Genomic DNA, 27,768 nt, shown 5'->3' with positions numbered 1-27,768 from the left:
CAGACCTAAGCCGGAGGAGGGGAGAAGCTATGGATGAAGCTTGGAGCTTGGGTGATTACGGTGAACCGATCAAATCTGTTATTGAACTGAGACTGCCTGAGAGACTAAAATGACCAGATGACTTATTTGGTCTCTCGGCGGTCTTGGGACCTGCAAAGAGGACAGAGATAAAGAAGCTCTCAGACTGAACCTGAGAGGTCACTGGGGGGAAACAAAGAGACCTATTTTCCACAGCCAGTCTCCGACCCCAATTCCTGCTTGTTCAACCCCATAGTTACACCAACACAGAGAGGAGGGAGACATGAACAATGCACCAAGTTCACACAGACAATGACTTTGGAACTGGGCCCTTAAGGAGGCTGGGGAATTACTAGGCAGAGAAAAAAGAAGGCGGAAAAACCTATCTAAAGGGTAGGAGTGTGACATTCTGTGTTGTGTGTGTGAGGTTGAAGCAGAGCAGAGCAGGAGATGAGGATGAACGTTAAGTGGGGCCTAGACTACGGAGCCTCGGATTACATGCCAGGGAGCATCACGTAGGCCCCCACAGGAAGCCATCAGAGGTCTTGAGTATGGAGGGAGCATGACGCTATTCCTATAGGAATAGTGCTGAGGTTTTTGGCAGTGGCATCTCTGTATCTTAACACCCTCGTCCTGGGCAGTCTGCAGCCATGAGACTGTTGATTTCTCTTTCTTTAGCATCTCATCATTGTTATACTGTATCTCCTCCCGCACAGGTTACTGCAAATGCCTCCTCGTTCCACAGGGAAAACATGTTAGTACTCCCATCCCCTTGAGGTCAGGAGTCAATATCTGTGATGGTCCAGGAACCAGAACCATGAAAATAAAATCAGCTGGAAGAGTGTGTAGGAGAAGACAGGGACTAGTCCTTGGGCCGAACTTAACTAAATCCTAATGTATAAAAATCAGTCATCTGGAGGGAGGAACATGCAGTGCAAATGGAAAAAAGCTGGAGCCAGATCGAGAAAGAGAAAACACAAGAATCTTTTAACCTAAGTCAGAGAGTGATGGGGAAGAAAATGGGCAGATAGTTTAACAAATGGATGTTGGGAAGAAACACAGGACAAACAGAATCATACCGGTTTCTACTGACGACCTCTCAGAGTAATGCCATATGGCGAATGAAGTCAAGATCAAGTCAGATTCCTCTATGTGAGTCTCTGGCTCTCCCACGAGTGAGAGGGATATTTTGGACAAGTTACTCGACACCTCTATGTCTGCTTTCCACATCTATAAAATGGGGCTAATAGAGCACCTGCTTTATAGGCTTATAAAGACAGAATTTTAAAAAAAGATAAAATTATATGAGATGATATATATGAAATCCTGTGTCTGTGTGTGTGAACGCAGGCGTGCTCCTGGAACAGTGAGCCCTCAGTAAAAAGTAGCCCTTATTACTTAGACTAAGAATATTCTGTCTGTGCTTGGACATTTTTTTTCTGCAACTAAGCTCTGTTTTGTAATTAAGCATACTTTCTCGATGGCTGTTAGGCCCCCTCTTTAATTTAGTTAAGATGTAAACATCTTGGAGACTTTTACTGAATATAGAAAAGGTAATACATAGGTAGAACAAGCAAACAGACAATAACCCTCAAAACTAAAAGCCCCAAATAAAACAATGTTTAAAACATGCCCTGTGACCAACAGGAACATGGAGATGCGCTTATGCTTTTTAATTGGTTGTATTTAGTTTTTGTTTCAGATGCCATCAAGTGAAGGAGAAATATTTAATAAAGGGGCTGCATACAGTTTAAATAACAATTTTTACTGCTAGAATTCCGAATCACTTGGCAAAAGCAACTTTTTCATGCTCAGATATTTGAACCAGAAAGCAAGAGGGAGGTCACGCAAAGGAGGTGAAATGATAATTCTTAGATTATGTTATTGCAACGTTTTAAAAAGAAATTTCAAAAAGAAACATCAGAGAAAAACTTCTACCTGATAGCCAGTCAAAGAGCACGGTAGGTATCATTACTACAATGGTTTTGTCCACAGGTCACCAGGCAAGTCTCAAATGTATGATTGGTAAGTTTGGGAGTAAGATCATGGACCACAAAGCAAAACTATCAACCCACACAAAGTTGTAATTTAATTGAATATCACTGCTGAAGTAAAACCACATTTCATGCATTTTTATCAGGGATGGTACTAAAGTACAATCCATTAAGAAACTGAATGGCTAATTAGATTAGTGTAACAGCTTGTAAAACAAGGCATAAAAATTGCATTTATAGAGTAAAGGGTACTGAGTCCAAATGATAAATGAGCATCATGGGAAAAGGATGTGAATCCCAGGCCCTGGGGTCCCCATGTGTTTCCTGGGTTTTTGTGTTTTCTTGCCAATGTTGACAACATCAACAGAAATCCTTCTTAATCAAGTGGTAGTGGGACAGGATGTGGAATATCCTTACAAAGGTTCTTTCCTACACCCATGTGAAAGGAATCCACGGACTCTCTTTCGAGGGACCACTAGGAATATGGACAAATTTCCGTAAGATTTACTGGGTGTTTTCTCACATCGAGTAAGGATGATGCCTGTTCCTAATGCTAGTCAATTGGTGTGATTTCATCGACTTCAAGTAAATTGTCTGGCATTTGATTTGTTAAACAAGAAGTTATTGTATCAGGGGAGTTCCTGTGTTGATGGGTTCTAAATAATTTGGAATTATTTTTCTAGAATTTGAAAGCATTATTAAAAGGAGGTGAGCAGGGGCGCCTGGGTGGTTCAGTGGGTTAAAGCCTCTGCCTTTGGCTCAGGTCATGATCTCAGGGTCCTGGGATTGAACCCCGCATCGGGCTCTCTGTTCAGTGAGGAGCCTGCTTCCTCCTCTCTCTCTCTGCCTGCCTCTCTGCCTACTTGTGATCTCTGTCTGTCAACTAAATAAATTTTTCTAAAAATCTTTAAAAAAAAAAGGTGAGCATAAATGTTTATGTTCTACTTGCTGCTACTCCTGTTGAGCTCACCTCCTTCGAGCAGCAGATTATACCACTGAGTTGCATCTTTAAAAGTTCTCTAAGGTGTATTTCCACTTTAATTTCATATATTAGAAACTCAAGAAGGTCCTGCTGAGGGTCTAATGGTATTCTTTATATTGCCTAGGCACAGTTTCTTCTTCTACTTACTAAATGGGTGAATAAGTGAATGTTTTTTGGACCAATGACTCCTCATCCTTAAAAGAGAAGGTAACATAAATAAGAATATTACCTATTCCTTTATTAGTAGATTTGGTAAGAATAGTTACCTTTGTCTGATCTGATTGATTAAGCTTTAGGTTTTAAAGGGAAGGAGAAGAAACAAAAAAGAGCTCAAACCTTAACGGTAGCTCCTGGAAAAAAAAGCCAGTTGCCCGTGTCTACTGGATCAAGACTGTCTTCTAAAATGACTTGTCTGTGAGCTGAGTTGATGATCAGGATGTTATCTAAGGCCCAGCAGGCTTCATACACTTCGCCTACATGGAGACTTTCCTGCTTCCACTGGAACTGGACGTTCTCCCCTTTGGCGTCTTCAGGAAGGTAGAGGATATGGATGATGGTGCTGACATTGGAAGGGGCTCTGGAACACACGGTGAGATGGGAATTGGTGCCACAGAATGAAGAGCCACATAACAAATGAACAATAGAGGTCAACGGTATCCATTTTTTCTTTTTTGTAGATCAATTTTGTTTTTTAATTAAGATCATAGTTTCATTAGCCTAACATGGTAAGTATTGCAGATTAAACATTCATATTCCCATACCCCTTAAATCTTTTGGTATATGCTGATGATTAAGATGGTCCTACTAAGTGATGACAGTTTAAACATTAAACATCTTCAAGAGATCTTCTTTTAACACAAAGCAGACACCGAGTATATTCAAGTAAGCCAGAGAAGGAAAAATGGAAGAGAAAATGTCACACACTTCATGGCACCTGCAAAAAATCAAAGTGTCTCCAGCACAGTTTTTTGCATGTGGTAGACACTCAATCACAAAAAAATCAAATAATCTCACAGTTGATTTTATTTTATTTTATTTTTCCCATGTATCACATTTATTGATTTCTACTTTAATCTCATTATGGTCAAAGATATACTTTGGTGATTATAATTCTTCCAAACTCTTAATGTTATCCTTTATCTCAGTGAATGCTCCAACTGCCCTGAAAAGAATTTGTATTCCTGCTGTGGTTGAGTGGAGTGTCTACAAATGTCAACTGACTCAACTGACTGTTCAATTTTTTAAACATTTTTGATTATCGTTTTGTCTACTTGTTCTTTTTTTAAAAATTATTTTTATTAACAGATAATGTATTATTTGCCCCAGGGGTACCGGTCTGTGAATCATCAGACTTACACATGTCACAGCACTTACCATGGCACATACCCTCCCCAATGTCCGTAACCCAAACACCCTCTCCATGTCCCCCTCCCCCTGGCAACCCTCAGTTTGTTTTGTGAGATTTAGAGTCTCTTATGGTTTGTCTCCCTCCCTCCTGATCCCATCCTTTATTTTTTAAATTAGCATATAATGTATTATTTGTTTCAGGGGTGCAGGTCTGTGATTCATCAGTCTCATGCAATTCACAGCACTCACCATAGCACATACCCTCCCCAATGTCCATCACCCAGCCACCCCATCCCTCCCACCCCCTCCACTCCAGCAACCCTGTTTGTTTCCTGAGATTAAGAGTCTCTTATGGTTTGTCTCCCTCTCCGGTCAGTTGATTTTATTTGATGCTAAAAAGAAAAAACATACAAAAACTATAAAATTATCTTCTTAATCTCGATTCTTTCCTTGAAATTTTGTATCTATGAGAGACCATTGTATGGTGTTTCATAATCGGTGTTTAATAATAGTTATTTTATTTCTAATAACCAGGTACATTTTTGTTTTGTCTATATCAGTGTGAGATTTGCTATGAAAATTAAACACGCTATATAATTCTTTACAACTTGATGCAGCAGATCAATCTTTTAAAGCTTGATATAATTTAGCATGATTTTTATAGTATGTCTGTTAGAATCTAGGCCCTTCTGCTATATGATAGAGTATTTTTATTAAATATTTTATTCTACCAAAGTAGAAACCTGCTATACTAAAAATGATTGCATAGCCAAGATTAAAAGTGGTACTAAAATGCAAACTAGTAGTACCCTGGGCTTACTATAAATCAGTTTTGAAAGGACCACAGAAAAGACATATTTTTCACTCACCGATGAAGCACATATATATCTCCAAGGAATTGTCAGTGTAGGTTATAGATGGTGTACCTTACCTTTGGGGGTAATCAATTTCCTTTTCTTTTAAAATATTTCACAATGACTATGTTTTTAGGTTCAAAAAAGAATTTAAACCAATGAAAATAATGTATTTTAGTTTTAGGAAGTGACTGAAAATATGTTCACTCTGATCACTACTGTTAAGGAAAATTTTGCATTAATGAGCATGAGAGTTTAGAGGATGGTTTAAAATTGAAAGTCTCATTTAGTGAAAAACCCAATGGAGTCAGCTGAATGTGATCTTAATACATTGTAGTTTAATGTGTATGTTGACTCTATGTCATATCAAAAATATGTTGCTGTATTCTGTAAGAAATGTCTACTATAATTTACCTAAACTATGATACATAGCTATTGGATAGAGAAAAAAGAAGGTATGGATAAAATTTTCAATATGCTGCCTTGTTTACAGCCATTTATAAAAATAAGTATTTAATATGAATGCTTTTTCATAATAACTACTAGAAATTAGGAAGAATAGCAAAACGCTATTATAAAATCGACAGAGCAGGTAAGAGCTCAGCTTGTACCCGGTCCTTACGGATTATATGGCATCCTGCTTTGGAGAGAGATAGTCTATTAAAATCCATGAGGTAGAGTCACTTTTCTCAGTTTCTGGTTGGAGTAGATTTTGGACATGTGACAGCTTTAAAAATCTGAAATATGACTGGAAACTTTGGGCAGATTTGTTTAGCTTTAAAGACTAAGAACCTAATATTGAGTCTTCTTCTCTAAATAAATCACAATTCTTTCAATAGGGAACTACAGTAAGGAAATTAGCATGTGAAGAAAGAAAACCATACAAAACTGTTGGAAAAGGTTCTTCTTGAGTCATACAAATTTAAGAACCAAACCAATCAGATTTAACTACTTTATAAAAGTCCAAGGCAGTTTTTTTCCTTTAAATATCTTACCAGGACTGAAATTAAGCATCCATTTTGAATTGTTTTATGATTTAAACTCCGTAGAAGGAGTAAATGTCATTTTTTTGGCCAATTTAGCCACATTTTTTCAACTTGAGTGAGCTTCTTCTTTAAGCATTCTACTTCATTCCTTTACTGAGGGATTTTTTTTTTTTTTTTAAATAAAGAAAATGTAACAAAATGACTACAAGTTGCATCACAATTATGATAATAGAATTTTAGAACCTGCCTTTGGGAGGTTGGAAGGGAAATGACAGAACTAAAGATGAGATGCGAAAGCCCCAGGGCTATGAACTCATTACCATCCCAGACTGGAAGGAATTTACGTGGTATTCTTGTATATTCCTAGGCCTCCGAGCCAGCCCATAGCCAGGCCACCTGGAGACTGGAGTGATGTTATTTTGTGGAGGATTCCATCCCGAAAGTCATTCTCTCAAGTGTGCTTTTACCATAAATGGTTTGTTATAGCTACTACTAATCGTGGGAGGTTCTGAGTGGAAAATGACACTTTAAACAATACTTCTTCAAACTGGGCAGAGGGTAATGTGTGCAAGCAAGTAATTCTGCATAATTAACAACCATGATCTTTTTGATCGTGAAGAATAAAATCAGCGGTAGAATGAAGGCAAACGGAGAAGTAGACATCCACTTACGTCAGGATTCATGAAACTACCTGAAATGATAACAAACCTAATTCTCTCAAGCTGAATCCAGTCTGTGGTATTATTCTTGCCGTACGACACGATGATGCCGGGGTCGGAATAACTAAAGCGACAGGAACCTGAGCCTGTAAAGAAAATCACAGTAAGTTTCAAAGTTAAAAAACAGTGTAACTGCCTATTATCTGTCCTCACAAATGTGAGACAGTTTTGTGACCATTTAAATATTTTTTTAACTGCTTCTCCATTCTTCCAACTATGCTGAAATTTCTTTGGTTCTGCTTCGGTTATTGGTTCTGAGAAATACTATTAGATAAATAACTTTAGGAATCAGGAGAAAGGCAAGAAAGCTGCAGATTTCTTGAGAGTCATAAACAACTCAACTAAGTCATAAAATAAACACTGAGTTCTATGCTGAGAAATAGCTAAATATTCTAGAATGATTAATAATGCCATTAGGGTTCCTGCAAGTTAATATTAATTAATAGTGATCATATTAAATGGTATAGAAGTCATTAAATTGAACAAGGACTAAAAACACTGTTCTTCTGTGTGTGTTATTCAAATGATTAGATAGCATGTGAAAAACTAAGATGCTGTAAAGAAAATTCAAGTACTAAATGAATGAGAACCATTAGATATGACCGATATTATTCTACTATAGCCCAACATAAAAGATTTAAAAGAAAGACATTACATCCCATCGTGAACATTTGGTGATTATTTCTCTCTGATTTTCCATATAGGAAATATGACCAAAGAAAGTTTTAAAACTCTGACAAGGATTTTTTTCTATACATTCAATGCATTCATAAAATAAAACATAGCATGACTATCATTTTAAAGATCTTCTCAGAATACCCCAAACAGCCATGAAACATATGCCAGAAGTAACTGAATAGCAGGTTGTTTTTTTTCATACTGTATTAAAAACAAATGAACCAACAGAATAAGAAATAGTGCAATTTATGTTTAACTTTCACCCATCTGCTAGAGGAGCCTCGGTTTCAGCAAATGGCATCTGTTGACGGCTTTTACATTTGTAGTTCTCAGGAGTTCCAAGCTTTAATAGACTCATTTATTTTATTTCAGTGGTATTTAGTACAACACCAGTCAGTCTGCAATCGCCAGGGCTGGCAATGCGCTCAGAGGCCAAAAGGCAGCTTTCCCAGACTTATTCTCCGCCAAAATGTGGGCGCGAAAAGTACAAAAGAAAAGGTACTTGAAGGACAGGTCTCCAGCAACCCTACGCTCGAACACAAACCCACCTTATGCCATTCTGATCATTGCTAAATTTTACCTTCCATAAGCAGCTGCTTAAAATACCTATCAGGCTGCGAGGCAGGAATTGGAAGGGGCCAGGATTATGCGGGACCCACTACAACACAAACAACAGTAAGGACTGGCAGACAATCTGTTTATTTCAAAACAAAGTTCAAATCAGCCCCAAGAATTTCGATGGCATGTGTGTGCCTCCTTCATGTTGTATACACCCCAAGCTCTCAAAAGCAAATGGATAAGGTGAATCCTTGAAAAAAGAACAGGCAGAACAAACGATGATCAAAAATGTTCCTTACAGGATGCAATTACTTGCAGACTGCTTTCAAATGAGGAGAGGAGGACAGCTGACAAACATCAAAATAAACGTGTCCAAATCCAACGGCGGTGACAACATGACTTCTCTCCTATTTCCTTATGGTTCCATCTCAATGTTGGGAAATTCAGTTTATTATGCACCCAAAACCACAAAGGCACCTGGCAGGGGACTCGATTTTCCCCAGCCACTTAGCCATTAAATGCTTGCATATCTAAAATATTAATATCTTTATGAATCCCTCTTCTCCTCAATATTGTCAGTAGACCCTCATTAGCTTGGGCCAGGACTCTGCAAGAGTGATTAGTTAGCCTCTCTGTCTCCAGCCTCAGGCCCCCCTCTCTGGCCACATTGTTGCCAGTGCTCTCCCTACAAGCAAATTGCATCATGTTATCACCCCCTAGACTCCTTCAACAATTACTCAGTACTTTCAGGAGAAGACTTCACTTGCACCCACCATGGGACGAAGATACACAGTTCCCAGAGACCAAAGGTGTACCCTGCAAACAGAACTAGCACAGGGTTATCCTAAAGGATTTCCATGTGCAAAGATGGTCAAAAAAGGGAAAGGGACTCTGACACAGGGATGGACAACTGGATACCAGGATACTGGGATACTGGGTACTGGGTACGAGGGGACAGTCCTGGAGGAAGTACCCCCACGAGTCAGCTTTGGCTATCTGCCTCACTCTAAGGCCACCCCGACCAAACTCCCATTCCAAGTGGTGCCAGTCCAATGAGTAAATGATTCCCCACTCCCACTCTAAAGGTAGTTGCTCCACATATATTGGGTACAATTTTTCTTCACAGAAACCCTTCTGGATTGCAACCCCACTGTCTCCCAGACTTCAGCCAGCAGAACAAGATCTTCCTTGCCCAGACTTGAGTCTGTGTGGGATGAGGGGAGGAAATCAGTTAATCAGTGTCTGTGTGCCCAGGTGGCTAATGCCTGCTCCTCAGTTCCCTGCCCCACTTCGCTGTGGTGAGGAGCTGTCACAGACCTCAAAGCACCCTTTACACAGGAAGGAGCCAGTGATAACCAGGTGCCACCTGCCACAGGTACCTCTTCCCTTCCCCTCTTAAACCAAAGACCTTTAATTGCCAACACTGGAATTCAAAACCAGGAAGACAAACCCAAATGTCAAACACAAAGTGTCTTCTTCTTGCAGATCCATTTTCTCCCCTCCAGATCCCTTCTAATGTCATCCTCTACTCTAAAGTAGCAAATTTGCAAGGATGGAAAGAACTGCAGAAGGAGGGAAGAGAATTCAGGATCATGGTTCTACAAGTACAGTCTGACAGCCATTGACATTTTGGTCAAAAAATCCAAATGCCTCCTTTGGTTCATGACAGACAATGAAGGAAATAAAGTTCATATAACTTCATTTCTGCCCACGGCAAGAGTACGAGTAACCTACAAAGTGATTAAGGGTTCCTCAAGTTTTGTATTCATAAATAAAGTCAGTGAAATTTTAGGATTTGTTGAGGATCCCAATCCAGCAATCTAAGAAATCTGGCTCTCCTGTAGAGCTACACATAAAAGGTTACTGCAATACCTACCGTGTTAGGGAGGACAGGACATTTTGTGTTACAGGCACTTCATTAATATTGTTTTCAGCTGGTCTTGGTTATCAGCTCTTGATTTTAAATTGACAAATAAATTGATAAGCGATAAAGATAAGCCTACAGTTATTGACAGCAACTGTCATTGACATTATTATTGGTTATTGAGTGAACCCCACAGTATACAATGATGGATATTTTTACTAAAAATATTTCTAGTCTATTATTGTCCTATAGTTTCTCCTATAGATTAAGAAATACATGCATTGCAATATAAACATGAGCCATCTTTACCCCTGTGCTAAAGAAGATATCTACATAATGCCCTGCAATTACTTTGCAACAGAATTAATGATGTCCTAAATTTGTGCTACTGAGTTTGTGCTATTTTAATGACTTGCTTTGTATTATCAAGCTCATATAAAAATACTGGACTGTTTTTTAAATTTTTTGCAATTTTGTTTTATTTTTTTTCAGTGTTCCAAGATTCATTGTTTATGCACCACACCCAGTGCTCCATGTAATACATGCCATCCTTTTTTTTTTTAAAAAAAGATTTTATTTATTTATTTGACAGACAGAGATCACAATTAGGCAGAGAGGCAGGCAGAGAGAGAGGGGGAAGCAGGCTCCCCGCTGAGCGGAGAGCCCGATGTGGGGCTCAATCCTAGGACCCTGGGACCATGACCTGAGCAGAAGGCAGAGGCCTTAACCCACTGAGCCACCCAGGCCCCAATACATGCCATCCTTAATACCCACCACCAGGCTCAGCCATCCCACCATCTCCCTCCCCTCCAAAACCCTCAGTTTGTTTCTCAGAGTCCACAGTCTCTCATGGTTTGTCTCCCCTTCTGATTTCCCCCAACTAACTTCTCCTCTCCATCTCCCCATGTCCTCTGTGTTATTCCTTATGTCCCACAAATAAGTGAAACCATATGATACTTGACTTTCTCTGCTTGACTTATTTCACTCAGCATAATCTCCTCCAGTCCCATCCATGTTGATACAAAAGTTGGGTATTCATCCTTTCTGATGGAGGCATAATACTCCATTGTATATATGGACCATATCTTCTTTACCCATTCGTCCGCTGAAAAGCATCTTGGCTCTTTCCACAGTTTGGCGACTGTGGTGATTGCTGCTATGAACGTTGGGGTATAGATGGCCCTTCTTTTCACTACATCTGTATCTTTGGGGTAAATACCCAGTAGTGCAATTGCAGGGTCATAGGGAAGCTCTATTTTTAATTTCTTAAGGAATCTCCACACTGTTTTCCAAAGTGGCTGCACCAACTTGCAATCCCACCAACAATGTAAGAGGGTTTCCCTTTCTCCACATCCTCGCCAACACATGTTGTTTACTGCCTTGTTAATTTTGGCCATTCTAACTGGTGTAAGGTGGTATCTCAATGTGGTTTTGATTTGAGTCTCCCCAATGGCTAATGATGATGAACATTTTTTCATGTGTCTGTTAGCCATTTGTATGTCTTCTTTGGAGAACTGTGAGAATTTCAGACCAATATCCCTGATGAATATAGATGCCAAGATTCTCAAAAAGATCCTAGCTAACAGGATCCAACAGTACATTAAAAAGATTATCTACCATGACCAGGTGGGATTTATCCCTGGGATGCAAGCGTGGTTCAACATTCAAAAATCAATCAATGTGATACAACAAATCAATAAGAGAAGAGAGAAGAACCATGTGATCCTCTCAATTGATGCAGAAAAAGCATTTGACAAGATACAGCAACTGTTCCCGATTAAAATGATTCAAAGTATAGGGATAGAGGGAACATTCCTCAACTTCATAAAATCTATCTATGAAAAACCCACAGCGATACCATCCTCAATGGGGAAAAGCTGACAGCCTTCCCTTTGAGATCAGGAACACAACAAGGATGTCCACTCTCGCCACTGTTGTTCATAATTTGAATGTACAATCATAAGTCTGAGTTCATTCTTATTAGGTTAAGAATGCAATATACTTAATTAAGAAAAACACAAACACAGACATGAATGACTTCATCTTTGTGTCCACATGATACCTGGTATCATGTTCTCCATCCATCAGACCAGTGTTTTCTGCTTGCCTCCTGTTGTAGCAGTTGAAATGTTTCCATTCTAATCAATGTGAACTTCCTCCTATGGTCTAGATCTCACCTCCTCCTGCTCCTTAAAATTTCCCCTTTCTTTTTCCTGAATCATCCATGAGTTTCCCAGATCATTCCTGTCATCATACAAACATCACAGAAACATACAAAGCATCTCCCATCTTTAAAACAAAAACAAAACCACTTTCTTGATGTCACTCTCTTTCTTCTCCTTCTCATTCTATTTTTGTTCACCTGTACAGCAAAGCTCCTCAAACGGGTTATCCAGTGATTGCTGACACATCTTCACACCCTATTTTCTTCCTGCAACCCCCCTCCCCACCAACTCCACACAGGCTCCTGCTCTCAAGTGCTACCCTGAAACTAAGTGGGGGGAGGGGTCCATGTTGCCCAATCAAGAGATCCCAAATTCAAGTTACTTGACTTCTCAGCTAGATTTGTCAGTCGATCTCTGCCTTTCTCCCCTTGGCTTCCCTCACCTTCTCAATTTCCTCCCCATTTACTGGCTGCTGATTCTCAGTCTCCTTCATTTCCCATTTCCTTCTTGACCTCAAACTGTTTTTGCGCCTTTCTCTTCTCTTACCTACAATGCCTCCTTTGATGAGCCTTCCACTTTCAAGGCTTTAAATAATATCTACAACAGATAATACCCAGGATTATGCCTCCCATGACGTTCACATTTATAGATCTAAACTGCTATTTATCATCCCTAATGAACATCTCAAACCCTCTACTTCAAAATTAGAAGTATTGGTTTTCTGCTTCTCCAATAGTCACGATTCTTTTCATTTCAAATGAAACCACCCCACACGCTCAAACAAACAAATGAACAAAAAAACCTAGGAGTCATCACTGGTTGCCCCCTTTGCCTCAAGTCCCATATCAGCCCACCAAACTCTGCTGGGAATTCTGCCCCCAAAATATTATTCAGTTTATATCCCTCTTGACTGCTACCACTTCTGTCAAGTCATGAGCATGTCTTGGTGGTTTTCTTGTTCCCCCTTTTGTCCTCCTGTCATCCATCATCCTCACACCAGTCAGGGAGGGGTCTTTTAAAATGTTTTAACAATTGTACTGTTTCCTGCTTAAAACCATCTCAAGGCTTCTCAGCACCCTAGGAACAAAAGGGTGAGCCCCTCATCTTGATATATAAAGTTCCTCATGATCAGCTGTACCAATGATGCTTGGTATACAGTAGGAGCTCAATACATTCTCATCTTAGATCATCCCTTATACCACTCTTCCTCTCATTTATTACATTCCAGCCATAAAGTGCTCTGGACTTTCTTTCTCCTCCCAGTGGAGAAGTCCTGGGATGAACACTCCATCATCCCAGGGCTTCTCCACTCATTTTCTCTGCCTGAGAGTACACTTATGATGTCAATTTCCTTACACCCTATTCTCTCATCATTCCATTCATATCTTTCCCCACGGACTCTCCCCTGCCTGGGTCCCTCTTCTCCCTCAGGTATTCTGTGCAAATGTCACCTCCTCAAAGAAGTCTTCCGTGAGCACTCAATCTAAATTAGTCTATCCCAATCACCAACCATCCCCCATCCTATCACTCAGCTTTGTATTATTCATAGTACCCTCAGTATTTAAATTTACTGTGTTTATTTAATCATTTACTTGCTCATTGTCCATATCCTGTTAGGGTGCAAGCTCCATCAGAGTAGGAACTGCGTCTGTCTTTCCTATTACTTACGTCCCTAGTACCCACAATGATGCTTGGTACACAGCAGGAGCTCAAAAACTATGGCTGGATCAAGAATAAGTTTGCTGTAATTTATTTACTTCAAATTCTCCGTTTCTTCATTTTTACTGAGGAATGTTTCTACTAAAAACCAGGTTTTTACCCAACTGGGTGGCTCAGTTGGTTAAGCATTTGCCTTCGGCTCAGGCCATGATCTCAGAGTCCTGGGATTGAGCCCTGCATCGGGCTCCCTGCTCAGCAGGGAGCCTGCTTCTCCTTCTCCCTCTGCCTGCCACTCCTCCCCCTGGTGCTCTCTCTGTCAAATAAATAAATAAAATCTTAAAAAAAAAGGGGGGGGGACTACGACAGTAGATGACACTTAAGGACTTTCGACTTGCCTTCAAGAGTCAAAGTGAAAAGACACTTAACAGCCAGGCTTTAGGATACTGGAATCCTCATTTCCTTACCACAGATGAAATCTGGTACTGTTGTTCAGTCACCTGGGTAATAATTCCCCCAAATTAATTAGAAGACGCTCTAAGAGGACTTAACTGGTTCCATAATCCAGTCTGTTTTCAGAATAAAAATATCAGAGACAAATTACGTGAGTAATTATGGTCCATTTTTGTCAGCCAGATAAAGTAATGTGAAGAATAATGATAGCCAGATGAGTTATTTTGCTTATTAGTAAAGCCTTATTATAATGGTCCAGCCTAATTGAAAATAAGCCATTTGCAAAGTCATTCAAGGTAGTCATAAGCCACGTAGAGTATCACCCCCAAGGCACAAGTTCTGACCTCTCCATCAGGAATCGGTTTCTATTGCATGAAAAGGTTTCTCAAATGTAGTTATCTTCTTGATTGTGACATTATCTTGTCTCTTTAAGTTGATTTGTTTCGTTTCTATTGGAATATTTGAATACATTAACACACTGTTTTATTTTAATCTTTGTTTAGAGAGAGAGTGTGTGGTAGGGGAGGGACAGAGGAAGAGAGAGAATCTTAAGCAGGCTCCACACCCAGTGTGGAGCCCAATGCGGGGCTCCTTCCACAGTCACCCTAATACACTGTTCTAAAACCCACTTTTACATTTAGGAACAAACCTAATACAATTGTAACCTTACAGAAAAATGTTACTTTTTTACAGTTTATTTATTTAAGCAATTGCTACGCCCAACATGGGGCTTGAATTCACAAGCCCAACATCAAGAGTCACATGCCTGACTGAGCCCTCCAGGTGCACTGAGAAATGTTACTTTTAATTGTAATATTATAGATTAATGAGAGAATCTTTGATGGAAGGTGCATGTTAATGGGTCATATAGCTTTTAAAAATTTTTATTTATTTGTTTTAGAGAGAGCAATAAGTGGAGGGAAGGGCAGAGGGAGAGAGAATCCTAAAGCAGACACCCTGCGGAGCATGGAGCCCAACGAGGGCCTGGACCTCACAACCCCGAGATCATGATCTGAGCTGAAACCAAGAGTCGGCCTCCCAACCAATGAGCCACCCAGGCATCCCTGTGTCATATAGATTTAAACATAGCTTATTTAATTTGTCTCATATGAGGGAAGTCTACATGATAGTAAAATCAGTGTTTGTTAGCATTACTGATAGTTCTATGTAATTTCTTACTTTACTTTTTAGAGTGAAATATCCTCTGATACAAGTTATCTTTCAGCAAGGAAAGTCTGCATGGGGAATAGGAGAGGGTGGAGGAGGTGGGCTGCCAAGTTATGGTCTAGGTTTGGATACTTCTTAGCTACATGACCTTGGGGATGTCATTTAACTATTCTGTGCCAAGTTTCCATGTTTGTGAAACATAAACAATAACAGCAATCTCTTCATAAAACTAATGTGAAGATTAAGGAGTTAACACATGAAACGTGCCTAGGAAATGGTTCTTGGCCCACACCATTTAACAGATTTCAGCTATGATTCAGTATTTTTTTGTTTCACTTCACAAATTCATTTATCCTAGAAAAGGAGCACATTTCTGACCATACTTGTTCTTAGGCTAAATATTAAATTGAATTATTGCTTACCAAAGAACTTATAGTGTATTTTTCCTATGGCTTCTTATATTTTGGTGCTATGTCTAGGCTCTTAAGTAGAAATGCTATAAATTCAACACAGAAATAAAATCTGAGACTAAAATGAATAAACTACTTGTTTGTTGGCATTACCGGTAAATGTATCATGGGGAAGAGAAGAGACTACCTGATAAGAAAAAGAAGGTGCTTTGGGAGAAGGATAGCAAGACAAATCGGTAGAAGCAGATCCATTTCATAAGATCCATATAATTGCTGGAGTGGAGTTGAAAATTTGATTTTACAGTTCCCAGCATCCAAACACAACAGAAAATCTGACAATAAAGAAAATAAGTTCTAATAACTCAAGAGAACAATAATGGTTGCTATGAACAGGTAAGTACCACTATGTGCATGCCTACTTTACAAGGAAGGAAACAGAGGCAAAGAGAAGTTAAGAAATGTACTGGGGGGTTATTGGGATTCAGAATTAGAAAGACCAGAACCACACTTTTGACTACTTCACTGTAACTGCTTCTGGTGAACAAAAGTACCCTTTAAAAAAATTTATATATATATATATATATATATAATATATATATATATATATACATTTTCACATGTCACAACAAGTTGGGACAAGTTTCAATACTGTGACTTCTACTCAGGCTTATGACTTAAGGCCATAATGGCCAGTTCTTGGTACAGAGAAGAAAATCTAAAAGACTGAACCACCGCTAGCCTAAATATCCTGCCAGTCACCAACTCTGCTTTCAGGTTTTACAACAGGAGATGAGTGAAATTGCACCCAGAAGAAATGACATGTTGGGGAGCCTGGGGGGCTCAGTCGGTTGAACATCCAACTCTTGATTTCAGCTAGGGTCATGATCTCAGGGTCATGAGATCGAGCCCTGCATCAGGCTCCACGCTCAGCACAGAGTCTGAGATTCACTCTTTCCTTCTCCCTCTGTTTCTCCTCCACAAGTGTGTGCTCTCTCTCTCAAATAAATAGATAAATAAATAAATAAATAAATAAATCTTTAAAAAAGAAAGAAAGGAAGGAAGAAACATGTTTAGTTGGGCATCACGTTCTTTGCAGGTGCCCTGAAGATCCCTCTCCTTCCCTTGTCCCACAGCCAGCCACCCAAACCTCTGGACCCTTCTCCTGCATATTTATTAAATTGATACTTTTCCTTTACCTTCACCACTACCTCCTTAGATCAGCTCTCACCCCCAGACCAATGTGATAACCTCATGACTGGGTTTTCAGAACAAACACAAAAAGGTTGACCTTCCTCCAAAGAGTTCCATTGTTGTTTACTTTTAAATCTATAGAAAGGCATTTCGAAGAGATTTCTTTTAGAAGTTTTGCATTCTAAAAAAAGCAATACTTGAACATCTCCCAATTTAGACTATTTTAATTACGTGAAAAGCATTCACCTGATATAATACTGCAATCAGGATTAAATTTAAGATACCAGATAATCCACATTTGTATTCTAAATAACAAATTCCATAATAACTTGTAAATCTGTTTCTGAAATAATCATTTACCATAAAGAAACCATTAATATTTACAAGTGTTAAAGAACATCTATTACTGTGAAAGTAAAAGAATAAAAAAATGGCAAAGCTTATTTCTTTATGGCGGCTTCCTTTCACTGTCTGATCCATAAATCATCTTCCTCAATTTAAAATTATGACTGAAATTGGTATCAACTTCTACCCTAGTTATATTTACATAGTATACTACCCCTAGTATAATTTAGAAAAAAAGAGACAAGTAACTTTCCACTTTTGTTATATGGAGCCAGGCCAAGATGATTGCTCTATCAATCAACCAGTTAATCAATGAGTCAATCAATTGTCACAAGTAGTTTCCATGTCAGAGGTACATGTGAACTCAAAAGCCTAGTTAACTTTCTTGTGATGAAGCCCTATTTCTCTTGACTTTGGCTGTCATTCAAGGAAAAAGTAGAAAATGCACACCCTTTGAGCAACCTTTCCTACCTAAGAAGCAAAATACCGTTTAGTGCTCACATTTACATAAGGCTCTTGTGGTGCCACAATGGCACTCCGTGTGGCTCTGACACTGGCTGTTCCTTCTACCAAGCTAACTCTCTTACACAATTCGGGCCTCTGCTCAGTGGTTACGCCCTCGGAAGCCTTCTCCCAGCCACTCCAATAAAACGCTACCCCTCACTTGCTGGCCCTGATGTGTTTTCTCCATCGCATTTATTACTCGCTGACATATTCATTCCTTTGATGGTTGCCTCCCGCCATCAGAATGCCGGCTCAACCCGGGCAAACATTTTGTCTTGAAAATCCCATCTACCTGCTGCCTTGAGAGCTGCTTCATATAGATGAGGACCTCAGTGAATAGTTGTTGGAAGAATGAATGAAAAGGCACCTGGGTGGCTCAGAGGGTGAAGCGTCCAACTTTTGATTTAAACTCAGGTCATGATCTCAGGGTCATGAAATCGAGTCCCACCTCACGCTCTGCACCGGCCATGGAGCCTGCTTAAGATTTTCTCTCTGCCTCTTCCCCTCCTCCTCTCCACCACTACTCTCTCTCTCTCAAATAAATAAATAAAATCTTAAAAAAACAAAAAAAGGAAAAGTGCATGAAATAAATCTGGGAGTCAGTAAAACTCTAGGAATAAAGTCTTTTGGAAATACAATGATACCATTATTAACTTTTAAAAAAATTTTTATTTAAATAATTCAATTTTTTTCTTTCTCTTCCATTGTTATTTACTTACTAAAAATCTTATTAAAGTATAATTAACATACAATGTTACACTAGTTTTAGATGTATAATGCAATGACTCAACAATTCTGTATGTAACTCAGTGCTCCTCATGGGAAGTGTAGTTTTATTGTCTCTTGTACACTTCTCAGCAGATTAAGGAGATGGGGTTCACTTATAGCCTCGGTCCACCAACACAGACACTGTCACTTTTTATTTATTTATTTATTTATTTTAGAGAAAGGGAAATAGAGAGAGAGTACCAGCAGGGGGAGGGGCTGAGGGGGAGAAAGGGAATCTCAAGCAGACTTCCTGCTGAGTGCAGAGCCTGATGACACGGGCTCAGTCTCATGACCCTAAGATCATGATTGGAGCTGGAATCAAGCATTGGACACTTGACCAACTGAGCCACCCGGGGGCCCTGAGACCGACACTCTTATAGGAGTCCCTTTGGCTCCTAAAGTTTTTAACTCCTTTAGTTTTTAAGTAAAACAGACATCACAAGCCTGTGTTCAGACACAATGTTTTTCTTAATTAACTCCTAGTTTGTTCTTGTCACACAGTCCTAGGATTTGGGACCACAGGGGGAAGGCAATTAAGAGTTATGAAGATGAACACTCTCACTTGACAAACCAGTTGCCAGAGGTCCGGACAGCCCTTAGCACTTGCCCAAGGTTATGTGGCAAGGTCAACTGGCAAAGAAGGACCATGGGGCCTGACTCCCAATCCAGTGCTCTATTCCCTTCCTGTTTATACCAACAGCCAAAGTTGTCTATCAATAAACATGAGCCTTGAGACATGGAAATATGCAGTATAATATTACAACTGTAAAGAATACATGATTTAGAATATCTACACTTAAAAAGTACTATTTTGCATTAATGATTTGGATTAATAATTTATTGGGAATCAGAACACTAGCTGCAGCAGTACGCAGAAATCTCCATGGGCCTTACACATGACTTCTGAGATAAGCAAAATAACAGAATGTTAAGGGGAGGTGGCACTCGCAGTTGAGGCAACTTGCAGAAGGGTATGAAAGAAGAATGGAAATGACATACGTTTATCAGAGTGTAAACATTCAGTTATCAATACAACTAAATAAACGTAATGCTCAATTCTAACATGTTGGTGTAGCCAGGATTAGTGTAGACACCACTGGATTTACTATGAAGCTCCAAATTCAGGACCCCTCCTGTTTGTGAGCAACTCCCAAGGCTCTGGGAGGATCTCCAGCAATGTGTTCACATGACTGTGTTTTATAGTATTTGCTACTTTTTAAATACTTAAATTTAGTTAACATATAATGTATTATCGGTTTCAGAGGTACAGGTCTATGACTCAGCAGTCTTATATAGTACCCAGTGCTCATTACATCACATGTCCTCTAATGTTCTTTACACTGTTACCCCATCCCTCCAGCTACTGATATATTTTTTAAGATTTTATTATTTATTTGAAAGACAGCCAGCAAGAGAGCACAAGCAGGGGGAGGGGCAGAGGGAGAAGCAGACTCCCTGCCAAGCAAAGAGTCTCACATGGGGCTCGATCCCAGGACCCCGGGATCATGACCTGAGCCGAAGGCAGTTGCTTAACTGACTGAACCACCCTGGTGCCCCATATTTGCTACTGGTTAAGACCAGCATCTCCACTCTGCCTATTCCCTCACCATATTCCCCTCATGCTGGATAGTGTTGGAGCGGCCATAGCTGCTTTTGAGATTCAGCTAAGGAGAAGTTGAGTTTGAAAATGGGTTATCTTGATTTGGTGTGATATGGTTATGTAGTTATGCAGGTCACTTCTATTTCATAGTACAGTCATTCTCAGCATAGAAAGAGCTTCCAGGGTGCACCTGGGTGGCTCAGTCAGTTAAGCATCTGCCTTCGGCTCAGGTCATGATCCTGGGGTCCTGAGATCGAGTCCTGCATTGGGCTTGTTGCTCAGCAGGAAGTCTGTTTCTCCCTCTCCTACTGCCTCTCCCCTCACTTGTGTGCACTCTCTCTCTCTCAAATAAATACATAAAGTCTTAAAAAAAAAAAGAGCTTTCAGGTACACTCCTGCTGTCCACTGGACTGATGCACCTGGCATTGTGATTCAAGGACAATGGTGACAAACTGTTTACTGAGTGATGGCAATTCAAGAGTAATTAAGCCTACTGACTCCAAGAAAAGTTAAGAAGCCCCGAAATCTTACAGTTCATACCTGAAAGAAGTAAGATAAGGATTTTTCAATCTGATGATGATCCTACACATTTAAAGGACATTATCAAAAAGGAGTTGTGAAGGGAAAATGTTAATAATTACCCCCCAAAACCAAAAACAAAGCAAAACCCCTCTGACCCACCAAGCTAGAAGCAGAATTATCTTTCTATTACTTCTATAGAAAATATTATAAAATTGTCATTGGAAGAGGTGATTTGAGAATATGCAGCCAAAAATTCCAAGGAAAAAAGTGTTATAGAGCATTTCAGTCAGTTAACAAAGATACTATGCTGTATTTGCAGATTTGTGATTTGGGGGTATTGTTAGCTTCTAAAAATGTACTGTGACTTCTTTTTTCATTCGAAATAAATACATCTGCACCTAATTTTGAATGTGTGATTGTGTATGCTTTTCCTCAAAGAGATCCTTGCCCTTCCCCCAAATTCTATAAGCTTCCAATATGGACTCATAAAACCTGAACCCACCCTGTTCAAGAGCACACACTTCATGCGCCTTCCTGCCTTTCATAAATGTCTTCAATCACAGGTCCGAAAGCACTAGATCAGTCTAGATTGCATAGGACATTTTCCACATTGCTTAGCATAGCACATTGAAGCAATAAATAAATGTATTTTCATGCAGGACAGCATTTAAAAAGCCAATGGCAAGTTATCATTTCTTCTCTGTTACTTAAGGCAGATTTGGCCCAGTGCAAACATTCTTAAAAGGAAATGATCCCATTATAACTGCATTAGGATTGATGAAGTGACTTTTAAATAATTGTTTTCTGACCCTAGACCCAGGCCACTCTCTTTTGGCCTCTGCCAAAGCTGAACCTGAATGCAATGTACGTTGACCTTCTTGAACCTCGGGGGCTCAGCAGAAGTCCCAGAGAACCTTCTGGGCCTTGCTTACCCGGAGCGCTCTGTGCGGTGCTGACTGAGAAGACCTCCCAGCGCTGTCAGAGTTTATAAGCCAGGAAGACACGAACACACGAGCGGGTAACAATTATGTACCAGTACACAAAGCCCCGAGGAAGCACTTGGAAAACCTGTACCCTGCACACTAACCCATTAAGCACAATACACGTGTATGGTGATTACAAATACCTCCTAGAGAGAGGAAGATTCCCAAACTCACAAAGGAGCTTTCCCCTCTCTCCCCACCTCTCCTGGGTGGTGAAGCCATCAAAACAAACTTAAAAATTGCTTAATTTGGTATAAAACCAAGGCCACTTAAAAAAAAACCCCAGAAATATTGTTAATTTCTTCTGTTAAGAATTTAAGACTTATTTCCTTCCTCAGACTCATAGCCGTGCATGCCCATCATCCCTTGCGGTAAGACGAATTTCAGGATCCAAATTACTTATATAATTAATGTATGCATTTCACAAAGGCAATGTGGTGCACAGAACCACAAGTTCCGCAGCAACCCCAGCAAAGTCTAGGGCAACGCTCGGCAATCACATTAGTATTTCTGCAGTGAAATGCATGAAGATCTCATAAGTAATATGTAGAAATGAAGATTATGAATAGCTTTAAATTATTTCAAGTCAGGATTTGCTGACAGATGAATCCAGGTCACGTTAGGCTTTGCCATCATGTATTTTTTTTTTTTTTTAATAGGCTTATGGTGTTTTTTCCCCGAGGTTTTTTTTTTTTTTTTTTTTTTTGGTAATATGGAATTACAGATCAGGGACAGTGAGTGTATCTCCAGGAGCTCTATTTCCTTTTACTCTTATGGTAGAAAGATAAATCATACGGTTTTAGTCTCCCAACGCCCAGGTCATTTTATTTTTATTTGGTTATGCCCTTCTCCAGAAAGCCCCGGACTTTTCAAAGTAAATCAGAACAGAAACAATAAGAAAAGAGCTACTGTCCTCTCGGGAGGCCCTTGTCTCTTTCCTCAAAGCCCTGCCTGAAAAACAAAGCTGCCTTTTAAAATGTCGCACAGAGCCATGGAAGAAGGCGAGAATTGATCTCGTGGAATTTATGGAGGGGGAAAAGCACGGCCAGAAATCACGTCTCTGGAGAGTATAGCGGGGGCCCATAAATACTGAACCCTTGAGGACTACTTGGACGGAACCCTGCTGCGGGTCCTTGCGGCCCACGTGCTGCTGCTGACATCACTCAAAACTCAGACCTCAGAGACGAGCAGGGCTCCGGGAAGCTGCATGTAAACCGCAGCATTTGATAGAGAAAGATCATAAAGTTAGGAAATGGATGCAGTCTGGCTCCTTAGAACTCCCAGCTAGGACCAGTGTAAATCTCGACAGGAGCAACGCATCTTCTCTTCTTTCCAAGGGAGGGGAATGGAAGACAGGACCATTAACTTGAGGTTGGGGGGTTGGAAAGAGAGGAGCGATGAACGGGGAACTTTCAGAGGAGGCTTTAGAAAGCGAGACACCCTCCCTCCCATGGGGTAGGACAAGTTACTGCAGGCCAGGGCATTCAAGAAAGGGACTTGCCTCATTCTGCATTGTGAGAAATGGGAGGAAGCACGTGGAGATATTGGTAAAACAGGCAGTTCTGGCCGTTATCCGCCCTGTTCTTGCTAAGAATCATTTTTGAGGACAGGACTACTCCCTGAGGAGAAAATAACCTCGCTGTACCCAAAAGCATCAAGGAACCCAGTAAAGGCTTATTTGCTACTCTGCAATGCATCTGCTTCAAAATAATTCTGCCATAGGCTGAACCATAGAACATTATTATGCAGGTGATCAATATTTCTATAGTTTTACAAACTTCTGTTCAAATATTTTGCTGGAGGCAGTGGCACATGTTAATTTCCAGAAAGAACAGTAATGTAGAACAATGATTATGTTACGTTTAGGTTTATAGTTCCTTTGTTACTGAGCCTGCCAGAGAAATCCTAAGGGCACTAGCCCATGGCATCAAAATAATCTCCTATAAGTAGAGCGACATCTTGATAATAAGTATAAAAGTACTACCTGATGAACAGTACTTAAAATGATGACTCCGACTTTTAAGCATAAAAGGCTCTCATTTCCAGGATAACTGGTTTAATGTTTCTTAGCTTTCATGTTTGTTTTATTCCTCTCCTAGTACAAAAACCTCACCTTTATTAGCATTTATGTATTATGCATAATGTTTTCTTCAGTGGCATATCTACGTACATTTGTTCCATTAGTTTGTAAATTTCATAAAAAATGTAATCATGTTTATCCTCCAGCAGTGAGCCAGCTTCTTGCCTTAGACTCTTTGAAACCAATTGTTTTTGCTACTTCTTGGCTTCCCGCACACAGTTACCCGCAGAGCACATTGGAATGCAGAATTCAAGGAAAAGGGAAGAAAAATCTACCCACAAAGGTGAGAATTTGGCCCCACGTGGACTGCTCCATGAATTCTCAGACCACGGGTGGAATAAATGTGTGTGAAAAGGCTCGCAGGGAGTGTGAGCCAGTAGTGTCCCACACTTCCTGGAGGCAGCCTGTGGGCTGCTGTCCCATGTCTGTGTCTACACAACCTTCAGGCTCTCAGAAAGCGCGGACCTGATTCACCTGGTCTGTGTCTGTACAGAGACAGCAGCTCCTGCCTTGCTGAAGCTCAGGGGCTGTAGCCAAAGGGGTCGCAAGTCTGATTTGTGGGTAAGAGGCAGGGAAGGAAAAAAAAATGGTTACTGTATCAGATAATGCTTTGTGGCAGCCCCGGGAAGCATCCTGGGGCTTCTGGGTCCCAAATGACAGGGATGGGAATTGTGACTGAAAGGAGCCCCCAGATATGATTTTAATTAAGAACAGGTCCATTCCACATGAGAGGAAATCCTCGAATAACGCTTGGATCTGTCAAGAGCAAATGAATTCAATTTTGGTAAAAATACGATGATTGAAGTTAAGATAAATCATTATTTTATCAATGAAAGGGGTCAGTTTAGAGAAATCAACATGTCCAAAATCTTTGATTGTCTCAAAAGATCAAGTAATCGGTTGTTTGAATATGGAAATCTGGAGTTTATGTCTATACACCTCTGTTTTGTCCACACACAAAAAAATATCCTTTGGGATGGAATTCAACACATTTTTAACTGAAGAAGCGTATTTCAAGGACAGTGCTGTGAGAAGGACCATTATATGGAAGTGAAATTTCCTTTTCCAGCGTCTACTACAGACAGATATTAAGGATTAAGAGAGATCACATAAAGTAGAATGGTAAATCTCCTCAAAAATATTCCGTACTTACATTAAAAACAGGTTTCCTTTAAACTCAAAAAACCTCTCTTATGGTATAAAAAAAGAGCCGGGTTTTAAAAGCAACTTGCCCTCACCTTCCGTCTTATATTTGTTTATTAGAACGAGGCTACTGGCAATAATTTATGTTTTGACTGACTTTATTAGTAAACAGGCTACTGGATCTACAAACCTTTCTTTCTGAATAAATGTGACAGTCCATGATTTATTGTACTTAATATTTTGCCCCTTAGTCACTTGCTTGGCTGAAATCCCCAAACCTCATTAGGTGACTTCTTTCAGTTTTTGACAGATGGACAATGACCACAGGATATAAAATGAACAGCTGTCCTCCTCCCCTTTTGTACCTTTCTCCCTTTCAGCCCTATCCCCATTCCCTCACTTCCAAAATATTTATATTTTTTCCTCTTTACCACCACTCCTATCATAAAGAAGAAAGGAACCAATTCTCTCCCAATTTATGGAACCATGCTATTTCCAACTACCATTGGAGGTCCAACCCCTTTGCACATTTCCTCCCAAGCCCACAGTTTAGAGCTTTCATCGGATCCTATGTTGGGAGAAACATAAGGAAGAGAAATGCAAAACGTGTCAGGCTTTGCCAGGTTCCCTGCCAAGCAGCTCTCCTTTTCCTAGGGCCAAGGCCATACAATCTAGCCCTAGTGGGTCATGTCTGGCTCATTTTCTGGGAGGACTGATCCCCACCTTAGGCAGCAGGTGTTAAGTACTGCCCCTCCCCTCCCCCAGCAATCTGGAAACTCAGCATTACCACCCTGGCTGCAGTTCTGGCTTTGATCTTGATCTTCAGGTCTTAGAATGGCCTCTGCCTTGTCCTCCTGTGGGCTTCCCTCTCTCTGACCTTCATGGCAGTGCTTTGCCTCTGGAGCCGTACGACTCCTGCTCTGACTAGTCTCCCTCCCACATGATGAAGTCCTACCTCTGGCCCTCCCTCCGTCTCGATTTTCCAGCACACTGTGCTCTGACTCTCCTCTGTAGTCTGCACCCCCTCTTGGCTTCTTCTCACATACGGACTTTTCCTCCCCACCCCCCATCTATTTGATAAATGAAGTCCTTGCAGGGTGGGCGGTGTCTTGGGTTTGGCTTTCTCCACAGTGGATGCCAACACATCACATTATATACAGCACAAGTCCCAAAGATCTCCCTGAAAGAAGAATTCTTGATCAAGAGGTGTTTGACTTGACTGGTAAGAACATGAAAGTTGCTCGCTTGGATCCGGTTCTCATGTTGTCCCTGGATTTCATGCAGCATGCTCCCTTGCCTCAGCAGTCAAGAGCAGGTAGAGTTTGGAGCACCAGAGTGGAACATCACTAAGTCTCTTTCCCAACCTATGAATGAGATCCAATACAGCCCACAGTTCCTTAGTTGTAGCCGCGTGCAAAATTCTGCTCTATAAAGCAAGAAGGATGCTTGTATGCTACTTAGCCCTCAAGGGCTTTAAACATTTAAGCTTTAAAGGGTGCAAGTGGATGTGCAGAACTGTGTATAAATGGATATAAATCAAAGCAGAGTGAAGTAGGTGTGATAATATAGAGAAGTGGGAATCAGAGATACCAGGCTAGGGCAATGAGCTGAGTTTTCACAGGAGAGACTATTTAGTCTAGAGCAATGATCAGTTCCTTCTCACCCTATAGTTTACTGCTTATATCCCTTCTCCTAGAACAGCCCTCGATAAATTTTAGTACAACGTATTTATGAATGAATTGATGATATTTATTTTTTAGCCCTATTAAGCAGAGTGACAAAGAATTAAATATTTTAAAAGGAACTGTAAACTGTATTTTAATTCACATAATGATAATTATTTAGGTATCAGTTTTAATTATTCAAGAACGCTTATAACTAATCTCAACAATCTCTGCCAGAACCTCATGCTTAAAAGACTTTTACGATATTTGAGAATATTCCCTTTTATAGCTTAAAACAGGACTTAAGAATTTGGGATGAGGTGGATTTGAAATATATAAAATAAAGTTTATTTAAACTGGTCATTTAAAAAAGACATTCCCAGAAAAGGAATAGATCAAGTCTAGGATGAAGAAGCAGGATAACCTGAGTTATCAGTTCTAAACTTTAATTACTGAATTTAGATAAGACAGAAGTGTTCTCTATATAAAGATTTCAGTCTTTGTGTTAATATGGATCTTGGAAGATCTAAAACTCAAGTCATAAACGAATCTTATTTTAATATCTTTCATATCCAAGAATCTTACACTCAAATAAACACATTATTTAACCTTAAATTCATACGTATTAAACTAATTTCACCATTAAATATTTCTAAACTTCTGTATTTTATTAATATTTGTTTTGAGTTCATCAGAGATTTTGTTCATCTCGTACTTTGAGATTATGTTTTTAGAAATGGTTTTCACTATTTCATAACAAATTCCCCAAGGTTTTACTCACTTACCAAGGAGAGTGACTCCTGAAAAAAATGAGAATCTAATTTAGAAACATAACTCAGGAAGCTCACAGAGGAAATGAGCAATAATTCCTACCAAGACATGGAGGGCTCAATTTCTCCTTCCTCTGAATTAGCTGTTCTAAGAGTAGAAAGAGACTTTCTCTATTGGATCAACTTCTGAGTAATTAAGATGTTTATGAATTAGGCTTGAGGGAAAAGCTTCTTCCCTTATGCTAAATGCAGTACAATACCTCATACAAGAAGCATTTTATTCATTATACCTATTTAAAACATTTCTTAAAAAAATTTTTATTTATTTATTTGACAGAGATCACAAG

At 39.9% G+C, this 27,768-nt stretch overlaps 1 protein-coding gene across 1 annotated transcript in view; it reads right to left on the bottom strand.

Annotated features, from left to right (window-relative positions):
* RELN (reelin) overlaps positions 1-27,768 on the bottom strand; it is a gene marked incomplete at its 5' end in the record, with an annotated part of 495,436 nt that overhangs the window by 205,008 nt on the left and 262,660 nt on the right. The window contains 2 exons of the mRNA XM_080818970.1: positions 3,331-3,571; positions 6,890-6,986. Of these exons, the coding sequence (XP_080675096.1) occupies positions 3,331-3,571; positions 6,890-6,986 (338 nt within the window). The remainder of the gene's footprint in view (positions 1-3,330; positions 3,572-6,889; positions 6,987-27,768) is intronic.

This window comes from Martes martes (assembly GCF_963455335.1).
Source record: "Martes martes genome assembly, chromosome: 11".
Classification (NCBI taxonomy): Eukaryota; Metazoa; Chordata; class Mammalia; order Carnivora; family Mustelidae; genus Martes; species Martes martes.
The sequence above is the reverse complement of the archived record's forward strand: the minus strand, read 5'-3'. Positions and strand labels throughout refer to the sequence as shown.